At 36.7% G+C, this 12,480-nt stretch overlaps 2 protein-coding genes across 9 annotated transcripts in view; one reads left to right on the top strand and one right to left on the bottom strand.

The window, feature by feature from the left end:
* The window catches only part of MIER3 (MIER family member 3), a 76,830-nt gene that overhangs the window by 51,365 nt on the left and 12,985 nt on the right, over window positions 1-12,480 (top strand). For all 8 annotated transcript variants that reach the window (XM_072826497.1, XM_072826496.1, XM_072826494.1 and 5 more), the window contains 4 exons: window positions 7,362-7,496; window positions 8,929-9,049; window positions 9,962-10,047; window positions 10,255-10,327. In XM_072826497.1, the coding sequence (XP_072682598.1) occupies window positions 7,362-7,496; window positions 8,929-9,049; window positions 9,962-10,047; window positions 10,255-10,327 (415 nt within the window). The remainder of the gene's footprint in view (window positions 1-7,361; window positions 7,497-8,928; window positions 9,050-9,961; window positions 10,048-10,254; window positions 10,328-12,480) is intronic.
* Window positions 7,534-12,480, bottom strand: part of SETD9 (SET domain containing 9) — a 28,540-nt gene continuing 23,593 nt past the window's right edge. The window contains exon 6 of the mRNA XM_072826503.1: window positions 7,534-9,120. Coding sequence (XP_072682604.1) covers window positions 9,066-9,120 — 55 coding nt within the window. The 3' untranslated portion in view covers window positions 7,534-9,065. The remainder of the gene's footprint in view (window positions 9,121-12,480) is intronic.

Genomic DNA, 12,480 nt, shown 5'->3' with positions numbered 1-12,480 from the left:
TCTTTTTCTTGAAGAAGACAGGACACATTCTTACATAGTCTCTTCTGTTGTCCTTGTGAGGCAGAGATGAGTTTTTACTGTATTTCTCCCTTCATGTTAATAGACAGGGAAATAGAGGCATTCTTCAGGATCTAGACCCCAGGTCTACCAGGCTTACTCTGGTAGACCTGATTCCTAATTTTGGCAAATTAATCCAACACAATTGCTGTTAGATTTAATCATTAAAAAACAAACAAACAAACCGAAACCAGCTTATAGTCAAATAGATTTGGGAATATAGAGATAAAATGGTTGGAAAATAAGAAGAAAAACTTTGGGTATTGCTCCTTTAAGGGGTGATGATAAAATGTTGCTTTTTGATAAGATTCCCAAGAGTCTTGAGCTCTGCCTTGGCTTTATTCAGGCACTTCCTTCCTACCTCTTATGAATGGGTAACCATTCATAACAGAGAATTACAAGCAGATTGCAAAAATGAGCAATTTGAAAATGTGTCTGAGCTCTAGAAGCTTACAGTTTAAAGTAGAGTGACAAAAGGGAACAAAGATTTTTCATATGATACGTTAACTGTATATGGAGGCAGTAAGCGATGAGAGCTATGGGAGAAAGGATGTATATAGTAAATGGTATTTAGCCTAGTGTGAAAGTTCATGGAAGGCTTCTTAGAATAGACACTTCTCTCCTGTATTTTTTTTTTTAAGACTTTATTTATTTATTTGAAAGTCTGGGAGAGCACAAACAAGAGAGGCAGAAGGAGAAGCTGAATCCCCCTGAGCAGGGAGCCCGATGTGGGACTCAATCCTGGGACTCTGGGATCATGACCCTAGCCAAAGGGAGATGCTTAACTGACTGAGCCACCCAGGCACCCTCTTCTGCACATTTATAAGTCAGAAGACCACCCTGGGCCCATGGCAAAAGTTTCAGGTGGTCTCATAAGGCCCCTGCCTTGATTACGTGTTTGTTGTTAAACATAGGGAGACAGCATAGTTACAACATGAAATAAGAAAATGGTATAAATGAACTGGACTGCATTTTAGACATGCAGATAGCTGTTTTGTCAGTAAAATAAGAACTTAAAATTTCATTTAATGTGTTAACTCAGTTACTACTTGAGTATGTAATCTGGTTGAGATTTTTATGGGCTGGTAAGATTTTTATTTTTCAGACTTGTAGGTTTCTAGAGATTGTAGTAATAGCTACTTTAACCTGTATTTAGTGGAGGTTTTTTTTTTTTTTTTTTTTTTTTTTTTAGTGGTGTTTTTAAAGATTTTATTTAATAGAGCATAGAGCACATGAGTGGAGTGGGGGTACGGTGGGTGGGCAGTAGGGGCAGAGGGAAGCAGAGGTCCCGTTGAGGACCTTGGGATTGAGTCTTGAACTAAAGTCAGGTGCTTAATTGACTGAACCACCCAGATGCCCCTGCTTAGTGTTTTTTTTTTTTTTTTTTTTTTAAGATTTTATTTATTCATGAGAGACACAGAGGGGCAGAGACATAGTCAGGGGGAGAAGGACTTGATCCCAGGACGCCGGGATCATGACTTGAGCTGAAGGCAGATGCTTAACCACTGATCTACCCAGGTGCCCCTTGTTTAGTAGGTTTTAAAAGGACATTGGGAAAGATCTAGAGAAATAATGAACAGTAAAGAATTCTCAGCTATTAACAAAAATACCTAGTCCTATTGCTATGATTTTCATTTTGTTTAATAAACGCTGGTAATTAGGGGTGTTTGGGTGGCTCAGTTGGTTAGGTGTCTGCCTTAAGCTTGGGTTGTGGTCTCAGGGTCCTGGCATTGAGCCCCACATCAGGCTCCCTGCTCAGCAGGGAGTCTGCTTCTCCCTCTCCTTCTGTGATCTCTCTTGTTTTTACTCTCTCAAATAAATAATCTTTAAAAAAAAAAAGAGTAAAGATCATTTATAGAAGAAATTTAAAATTATTTCTAAAATTATTTCTATATCATTTAATGTACTCTGTTAATCTTTTATTATTAGAACATTGATTTAGGAATTCATACATGTTCACAGTCTTAGGGACTTGATGTTAATATTTGTTTTTAGAAATTATTATGTGTTTATACTCATAATAAATAAATATGGCGTGTGTTTTAGTGCTTACAAATTTTTAGTACATTATGTATTGTGGAAAATAAGAGGTAAAAAAACAGTTTTTGTATAGTAGTATTTTGGTGTAGAGAATACATTATGTGACTAGATTATGTTATTAACTGTATAAAATAAGATTTATGTCCTGTCTTTCTATATTTTAGTTTATTCATGTTACTGTTTCCTGAGGCTTTAATTACTAGTCTAGAGCTATAACTTTTAGGGAAGTTCTTTACAATAATAGGTAGATTTCTCCCTTGATATTCATTGTGAAATAAGAAAGTAAAAATCATCTTTTCTACCATTTACACTTTAGTATAGATCCTTCCTGTTTTGTGAGTTTTTTTAAAAATTAAGTTTATACTTAATTTTATACTGTTTCTCAATGCGTATTTTAAGATATCAGACTGGTGTTATGTGAAATTGACCTATACTTAGACAATTTCTTTTCATCAGTCCAGGAATACCATTAGGTGTATCAGATGAGTATTAGCATTATTTCCTTGGTTAAGAAGTCTTGTTGATTGTGAAATGTATGGTATATTTAGAAATAATATAGATAGGGGCAGGGAGGAACAGTACTGTGGGAAATCTATACATTGGTAATCTAATGCATCCCAATTTCTGGTATGTGAAGTTATGCATCATAGGATCAAGGAAATTTTGAGGCTTTTCTATTTACAGATGAAGAAATGGAGGTGGGAGGGGTTAGGTGATTTGACTATGGTAGTGGATAGCAGTTAATGAGTCCTCTGCCTCTAGATTTTGTGTTCTTCCTGATATAAAACTTTTGAGTGAGAAAATAGTTCATTTATAAGTGTGACTAGACTCAGATATGCCCCTTAAAATTAAAATAGGGTCAACATAATACCTGAGAAAAAGAAGAGAAAAATCTTTGTACCTGGAATAAGATGCTGGATCAAACTTCTAAGCTGATCTAGCCACCGCAGATCTCAGAGACAGATTTACTCATTCGATTTTGAAAAAACTTATGCTTCATAGGACTTAAGGCCTTTATTACTAGGTCTAATAGAAGTTTCATTTGTGAAGTGCTTCAGAGATTGGATTCATCTTTTCTAGTTTTGCTATACAAGTTTTAGTACAAATAATTTGTTTTAGCATCAGCTCCCATTAGGTAACTAGTGTCATTCCTTAAATGTGTTGATAAAGTTCTACTAGGGTAGTCACCTGCTTCCTCAACAGATGATCCTACTTGTGTCTTTATAGAGAAAGTAAGGTTTTCTTTTTTTTTTTTTGAAAGTAAGGTTTTCATGAGTAACTACCTAGAATCTCCTGTGTGCCCCATACGTACAAACTTGATTTTTATATTCATTCTTTCTGTACAGTTCCAAGAGTATATGCCACATCCTAGGCTGACTCTTAATTCCATCCCTGAGTCTGTTCTTTCCACTTATCTTTTTATTTCAGCATAGAAAATCCCACTCATACGTTTTGTTTCCTAAATTTGGAAGAGATTCTTTGAACCCTGTATTGCCCTTAGTGAGTCTCCTTTTATAGTGTATGTACTTTCTCCCTTTCATTGATTCAGCTTTGGTTCTCCTAGTAGGCTGTAGGGTCACCAATAATTCCTGCTTGACAGGTACAGAGAATTCCTGTCTCTCTTTATTTTGCTTGTTTTCTCTTTGATATTTGACCTAAGTGACTATATCCCTGGTCTCTCCACACTTGATTCTTCCTTAGCTTATGTAATTCTGCTTTCTTTTAGTTCTCTGGTATCTCCCTCTGTTGTGTTTATGGGCTTTTCTTTCTTTGCCTATGTTCTAATTGATGGCATTCCCCTGGTTTCTATCTTCTGTCTTCTCATTCTATATGCCTTTTCTGGATGATCGTATTCAAGGCCATTGGTTTGGCTTCTGCCTTGAATTATCATTTCTGCCATGCTCTCCACCCTCAAGTTTATCTATCTGATATCTCTGCCTCATAACGGTGCTATAAGTGTTTAGCCTTCCAGGCCAGATACAGGCAATCCATTTAGACTCCTCCATCACTTTTATTCACTTTATCAAGTAGGTCAAGAAAAACATTCTTTTTTTTTTTTCTTAATTTTGCTCAGATAATTCCCTTCCTTAGTTGAGGCTGTCATTCTTCTATTTCCCCTAGAATGTTACTTTCAAAATGCATATTATGCCTAAAATTTTCCAGATATATCCTATTGCCTGTAGGGTAATATATCTAGAAGTACTTCTAAGAAAGCATATATTCCCTTTTCTTTTTTGTCTACCTTCCCACTTTCTTTGGCTTTTAGATACATCTAGATGCTAACGAATGCCAGATTTATATCTTTAGCTCAGCCTGATCCTCTGAGTACCAGGCTGCTGGCCAACCTGACTCTTCTACTTAGGTGGTTCATAGTCTTTTCAAACTTGGGTCTTCCTACAGAATTCTTAATTTTTTTCCTTCAGAAGCCTTTCCTTTGGTCCTTTCTGTCTCAGTAAAAGTTACCACTGTTTATGGAGTTGCTCATATTGAAATCTGGAGAGACCTCATTCTGTCCCCCTTTCACTCCTATATCCAGGAACCCATTTGATTCCACTTTAGTATATATATCATCTATTTACATGTCTCCATGTTTATATCACTACCTTATTTCATCATGAGACCCTTAAGTGGTCTCCCTGCTCTTTTCTTGTCTCTCCACCTCTTCAGATTTTTCTTTAGGTAGCTGCCCAACATTTAAGAAGAAGTAAAGTCATGGCACTCCCCCCCCTCCCCCCCCCCCGCCCCCCGCCACTTGTGTTTTTAGTCTCCATTTACTTCCCATTGCCCTGGGAGTAAGGAGCACTCTCTGTCTTCCCTTTGACCCTGTGAAAGTAAACTCTCTATATTACTCTGTTTTTCAGGACCCTATGTGTTTCCTTTGCATTCATTTAATCGGCAGTTTTGTTTTTTGTGTATTGTCATTATTTGTCGTCCCCCCCCCCCCCCCCCACCGCCGCCCCCGACTGTATGTAGCAGAAGGGTAAGACCTATTTTTCATCCTGGCACTTGGCACAGTGGCCTACTGGCACCCAGTAACTGCTCAGTCAGTGTTTCTGTGACACTCCACAAGTCCCTGGTACACAGCCCTCATCTGTCAAATGCTTATTCATCTTTCAAGACTTAGCTCAGTCTTTGCACCCTATGTGGCACCTCCTACCCTCATGCATGCCTTTATTCTAGAGTGTAGTTCTTCCCTTCTCTGTACCTACAAATGTATACTACCATTTCCAGAATTAATGATTGCAACCAACACATTGTATTATAGTTGTTAACTTCCCAGTTTCTTCCATCAAGACTGAACTCATTGAGAACAGGGATTTTTCTATAGATTTCTTTTCTGTATCCACAGCTAGCAACCTCTGCACAATACCTAAAACCCAGTAAATGTTTGATGGAAAGGTGGGCTATTAGGGTATAATGCGTGAGAATTGACATCTCCTCAGCTCATGGACCATGAGGTTTTGAAGAAATACTACAAACAGGTGGTTTGCAAAAGCTGCAACCTAATCTCTTCTTAGAACCAGTATGAGCCACAGGGAGTGGGCTGCATGGAATCTGCAAGGAGCAGGTTTAGAGAGACTCAGAATCTGGTTCTGGGTACATTTGAGGGGTTCTGTACTTTGATTTGGAAGAAGAATAATTCACGAGGTTTCCCCATGGCATGGGCAAACTTCTGGCCATCCTGACCATCCCAGCTCCATTTGTGCTGACTCCATGCTACCAAAGCAGCTTTTTAACTGATTTCAATCCCAAGCTGAAAGGATTTCATGAGTGACATGATTGGTATGGTCACTGGAAAGCCACATGTCTCCTACTGCAAATTTACAAAGTCACATTCTGTCATAAACCTTATTCTAAGTTCATTTAGCATGGATCTCTTTTAATCAGGCACAGTGTAAAATAAAAGTTCTAGACCTGTAAGGGTGAAGGCCAGAATCTTGGGCAACTCTAGGGCCTGAATATCCTGTGGGCCCTGGTGAGCAACCACTGGCTTTCTAGAAATCATCACTGGCTTATTTCAGCTCACTTTGTGATCAGCTGAGGGCATATTTTACATACTCTGCTTTACCACTTTCATGCTTTTGATTCATGACTTAGGCATTTCATCTTAAAGGGGAAACTAAACCCATAAGCAACCTTAATGAATTTTTTCATAGATGAGCATAAACATCTTTAAAACATAGAGCAAATTGAGTAGTCTATAGATATGTTATTTTGTATTTATATATCGGAATAATTGTAAATGGTTGTATACACTTTAATAGTTGAATTAAGATATTCTTAAAAAGAAAATACACAACTTATTTTCAGATTAATTAGTTGGGGGAAAAGGGTGGCCAAAATGTGGCCTCGCGTAGGTAAAACACAGGAAGCATTGCAGCCAGAGTTTGTAGTTTTATCAAAGTATTGCTGCCATTAAGTGAACTGGTGGTACTGGGGTTTGAACCCAGAATTAAGCTTCTGTCACCTGTAAGATGGTGGTATTGATACAGACTTCAGTAAGTGGTTTTGGAGGAGAAACCTAAAACAGTTGTACAGAATAGAGATATGGTACTAGTATATAAAGGATAATTTTGAACAGTAATATATAAATAATTGTTGGTGTTAGTGATTGCTCAGCAGTGGTTGCCCTTCAGATATCATCTCATCAACGTGAAGATAAACTAAGTGGTCAACTGTTAATTGTAAGGAAACAAGCTGAAAATTACGTGAAGTTATTGATTGATTAATTGTAAATTCTTTCACGGAAAATCTTTATACTAATGTGAATGCTAAAAAAAAAAAGATCACTAAAGCAAATATTTGAGGAATTTTTTAAAGAGTGAAATGATAACTAGAAATAAAAATGAAGATGTTAATTGTTAGGCTTTTGTTAATATATTAATAATAGCCCTAGGGGGATCCCTGGGTGGCTCAGCGGTTTAGCGCCTGCCTTCGGCCCAGGGCGTGATCCTGGGGTCCTGGGATTGAGTCCCACATCGGACTCCCTGCATGGATCCTGCTTCTCCCCCTGCCTGTGTCTCTGCCTCTCTCCCTTTGTCTCTCATAAATAAATAAATAAAATCTTTAAAAAAAAAATAATAGTCCTAAGTGTTTAACCCTATTTTCTAGCAGTAGTACAAAAAGAAAAACTAAAACTGGGCTTTGATTTGATACTGCAGTTTTGATAATGTGTTTTATGAACATTAAGGGCATCACAGTTAATCTATGCTTCTTTATTGTGATATCTCCTGAGTTTATGTTTGTGCCCTGGCTTTGAATAGGAAGGAAACATGCCTCTAGAAGATTTACTGGCATTCTATGGCTATGAACCTACAATTCCAGCAGTGGCAAATTCCAGTGCAAACAGCTCCCCAAGTGAACTTGCTGATGAACTACCAGACATGACACTAGACAAAGTGAGTACAAGCATTTAAAAGAAAAATTCCAGATCCATTATCATTGGCATTTGATTGGTTTCATTTTTTAACTGAAAGTATTTTAAAATTCTGAAATACAAACTTCTTATTGACCCATTGCTCTTTATCATTTTGGCAACCTATTTAAATATTGTTTGGCTCTGACTACACTGCTTTAAAAGTACTAATAGCTTCCTAAAACATTTTTGTTTGACTGTTCTCCCATGAAGTTTTTCTTTCCTATGTTGACCTACTGTATCTAAACTTAGATTTTGCCCTAACTTTTTTTGATTCTCTGAACACTTGAATCCATTGGTTAATAAATCCCCCAGAAGCCTTCAAACCAAGCCGGCTTAGTTTTGGAGTGGTTGGAGAGAAGTTCTGTTTTCTTGGGCTCTGTGGGTGACAGCATCCACAGCAGCCAAGGCCTTGGTGATATGTCTGTAACATTGTTGGTTGTGGGGAAGGCATAGTCCCTGCTGAGGAAGGTTCACACAGCCGTGGTTTCTGCTAACTTTCTGTGGTCTCTGGAAGGCTTTCCTTGCCTTTTAGATCTCAGACAGGGAGAGGAATCCACATCTCTTCCTGTGAGTTTTGTTGCTCCCCCTTTTCAGGCAAAGATCATATTAATGTACACCGTAATCACCATAGTTACTCAGCAAATATTGAGTGCCTATTGTGTACCAGGTACACGGATGACTATATACTTAGATACAAGTTAATTCAGACCCGTTTCTTTGGGATGCCTGGGTGGCTCAGCGGTTAAGTACCTGCCTTTGGTTCAAGGCGTGATCCTGGGATCAAGTCCCACATTAGAATTCCTGCATGGAGCCTGCTTTTCCCTCTGCCTATGTCTCTGTCTCTGTCTCTCTCTTTCTCTCTGTCATGGATAAATAAGTAAGTAAAATCTTAAAAAGACCCATTTCTTTGTTTTGTTTAAAATAATATAACTAGTCAGAGTTTTTCATTAGATTTTTAAATTTTTGGAAGAGAGGGGTTTGGGGAATTTTTTGGTTTTATTTATGTTAGCAGAAAGTGAATTTAAAAAAAAAAAAAAAAAAAAAGAAAGTGAATTTAATTGTTAATCACTTAGAAATAAGGTGACTTTTGTTGTAAACTCACTAAAAAATAGCCTACAGGTTCAGATAAGCTTTCTGCTTATCTGTAAGTTAAGCAGATTATTTAAGTGTATAATAGTATAGTTATTAAATATTATATATAATTAAATGTTAAGTGTTTTAAAATATTTATGTACATTATGGGAGCATTTCAGATTTACTTCTTTCAAAACTAAGGGGACTTCACCAAGTTCTTAATTGTATTGTAATACATAATATGTTTATGACTAAGATGAAATTGGTAAGGTATAATTTCTTTTTTTAATGAGATGTAATAACTTCTAACTCTAGTGCTGTGTTCTTAATTCTTATAGGAGGAGATAGCAAAAGACCTGTTGTCGGGTGATGATGAAGAAACTCAGTCTTCTGCGGATGACCTGACACCGTCTGTGACTTCCCACGAAACTTCTGATTTCTTCCCTCGGCCTTTACGATGTAAGAAGCTCAGTCATTAGTGATGAATAGTAGCACTGATGCTGTGGCTCAAGTACATTTTATGGTATTCACTAGTTTATCAGACATAAAAAAAAAAAAAGACAAAAAAATATTTTGTCAGAATATTCTCAGTGTTTAGCCGAATGGAAATACAATTTTCTTACAATCCAAATAAGATTGTAACCTTTTATTGGGATAGAGGAGAACCAACATTATTTGAAAACCTAAAACATTTGGTTAGTTTTGCAAGGCTGTGTATTTTCTTTCCCAAGATTCATCTGTTGCTATGGTAACCAATCTTAGTTCTTCAACCATGAAATTTTATGGACTTCTTTTAAAAGACCCTTTACTTTCCTGGTTTTGAAAACAGGTGCTTAAAAAGTATTTAAAAATTTTTTTAGTGATTTGATTCTTTTTTTTCTTTTTAGTTCTTGGCGTTGCCCCTTAATGTAAAAATCAGCAATATTTAAAAGGCTTTTGAAGTGAAATAATTTCTTATCTGCAACCTTGCTTATTTTTTAATGTATTTTGATTGTGGAAGAACTGTTCACTTAACAAATGCAAATACACATGCAGGTATATGTGTACAAAAGCATAATTTTGATAGACTTAATCTGCTAACTCTGGGTGAGCATAATAAGAACCTCAGTGTCTTCTGTTCTTTTTTAAGGTGACTGTAGTGGTTTTCCTTTTGCCTTCCCAAACTATTTGATAGTAGACCAAAACACTTTTCTTAGTATTTTTAGTGTCTTAATTTGCTTAGTGTTAAAATGTGAGCATACTACAAGTTGAGTATATTTGTACTGATCTCATTCGACAGATTTTTATAAAATCCCATGTGCCAGGCACTCTTCTGGGTACTGCAAAATAGACAATAAAAACTTTTTTTAAATTTAATTTTCTTCTTTTAAGCAAATACTACATGTGATGGAGATAAGGAATCAGAAGTTGAAGATGTTGAAACGGACAGTGGTAACTCGCCTGAAGATTTGAGGAAAGTAAGTTGAGTTACCATCATAATAACTTGGTAGACAGTTTGGACTAAAATAGCTTTTTAAAACATTTGTGAAGTAATTTAAGTTAGTTTTGCTGTTGCAAGATGAAATTTCTTTTGACTCATAGTAACTGATTAATTGTTAAATAACTAATTAATTGTTTTTCAGTATATTTTTATAAGTTGTTTTTACATCTGAATTTTCTTATAGGAAATAATGATCGGTTTACAATATCAGGCAGAGATCCCCCCTTACCTTGGAGAGTATGATGGTGATGAGAAAGGTAAGTAAGGCTTTTGATTTTGATTTTGATAATATTTGTTAGGCCAAGTTACCCCTTAATATGTTTGTTTAATTATCTGATAATATACCATCCTTGGCAGTATATATTTTTCTTTTAAAGGTTTTATTTGTTTATTTGACAGAGAGAGAGCATAAACAGGGGGAGCTGCAGAGGGAGAGGGAGAAGAGAAGCAGGAAGCCCAATGTGGGGCTCGATGCCAGGGCCCTGGGATCATGACCTGAGCCAAAGGCAGATGCTTAACCGACTGAGCCACCCAGGTGCCTCTCAACCTTGCAGTGTAAAGATAGATTTGGAACCAGCAAAGGTTTAGACCTGACTTGGGAATAATATATCACAATTAACTTTGAGACTCAGAACCACTTCTCTCCCTGTGTAGTAAGGCTGCGTAGCCTTACAGGGATGCTAAGGCCCCAGTAAAGTAGTAGAATGCCTCTGCGTGTGCATCTGCTTGGCCTGTGTCTCAGTCTGGTAGAAGTGGGTAGAATGTTATGACCTGAGATAATAGGAGATTATAGCACATAGGAGATAAAATCTTCTTGGAAAGAAAACCGTTGATGAATAAAGAATCTAGAAGAAATTCTCCTCTGCAAGCCCTGAGAGAGAAGGTGGTGGAATACAAGGATTCTGTTTCATGTTTTGTATACCCCTACTTAAGTGTAATCAGTATTTCTTCACGTTTTCGTCAGATCTTAGTTATAGTTGGTTCTGAAAGTGTGGTGGAGAATAAAAATACAGGTACACTTCCCTAGCTGAACTTGGGAAGCCTGAAGATTTGGCCATGTGTGTTTTCTGTAGAGTCGATTTGTCCATGTGACATCATGGGGCCAACGCAGCATAGCTGCACAACCCTTCCTGAGGTTTTCTTTCTTCCTTTGCTCTGTTAGGTTATCCTCCATTTAAAGGAAGGGAGGACTGGCTACCTTAGGGTAGTTAGCGTTGGCAGCCCCTAGCAACAACATTTTCCTAAACTGCTTTCGAAATGATGTCCTAGGAAGGCAAACAGTAGCTGATCTTCAGATGACCAGCCTCTCCATTCCCCACCCAAATGACACAAACCCTTGAAGTCAAGAACATGCTCAGCTGCTCTCAGTTCTTAGATTAAACATAATGGAGGTAATCATCTCTCAGTGGTACACATTCAGGAGGGAAGGTGTACCTTCTCCGTACTTGAAGGGAATAAACTCAAACTCTTTTACCTATTTCAGTTTTAACAAAGAAGAAAGGAAATTTACATTAAAAGTCATTCTTACTGGTTCACAGGCACATTTTATTTTTAACTTTCCTGCTCACTGGGAACAATAATGCCTGCCTCACACAGTTGAGAATATATAAAGCATTTATCCTGCTCTTTGGTACATAGTGCGGTAAATTATTTTATTAGCTATATTTAGTACTTATCATATACTTGAAGAATGCATTGTACTTGAAGCAATGAGATACTTGGCCATCTATGTTACTTTATTGTGTGAAGTAGATGCTTTAAGTATGGTAGCAATATGTGCGTTAATAGATTTATACATCTTGTTTTAGTGACATTTCACTTATTAATATATCAACCTCTTTAAGAGATTTTAGAAAGTTTATTTCTCTTACTGTTAATAATTCTTTTCCATTTTTGATTAATCTGCATCCTCCTGTAAGTAAAATTCACCCTTTGGGAGAAAATCAGTAAAGTAAAAACCTACCTTTCTTAGGTATTTTATTATTCACAGATATTTTGTTTTTTATTTATTTTTGTTTGTTTTATTTGTTTGCAGTTTTAAATCTGTATACACATCATAGAGGCAGTTAGGGAGTTTAAGAGATAACCTCAAGAAATTCCAGTGAGGTTATTAAAGAATTTATACATGTTATTTTTACCCCCTCATTAGGAGAATATAAAACACCCTTCAAGGGTTTACATTAGATTTTACTAGGCATTGATGCCTTCTGATAGGTTAGTTAAATCCAACCGTGAAAAATCTCTTGCTCTAGCCACTGAAACACTTGGCCCTTAATAAAGTTAAAAAAATGTTTTATATCTTCACTAAGGCAAGAGTCACCTTGCCTGACAACCAAATTGCTGTTATTCTCAAAGTTAGTTGTTCCAGTGTAAAGCATATCAAAGAAAAGGAAGAACAGTTGTATACATC

The sequence above is a fragment of the Canis lupus genome, chromosome 5 (assembly GCF_048164855.1).
Source record: "Canis lupus baileyi chromosome 5, mCanLup2.hap1, whole genome shotgun sequence".
Taxonomy (NCBI): domain Eukaryota; kingdom Metazoa; phylum Chordata; class Mammalia; order Carnivora; family Canidae; genus Canis; species Canis lupus.
This window is presented reverse-complemented; position numbering and strand designations above follow the sequence as displayed.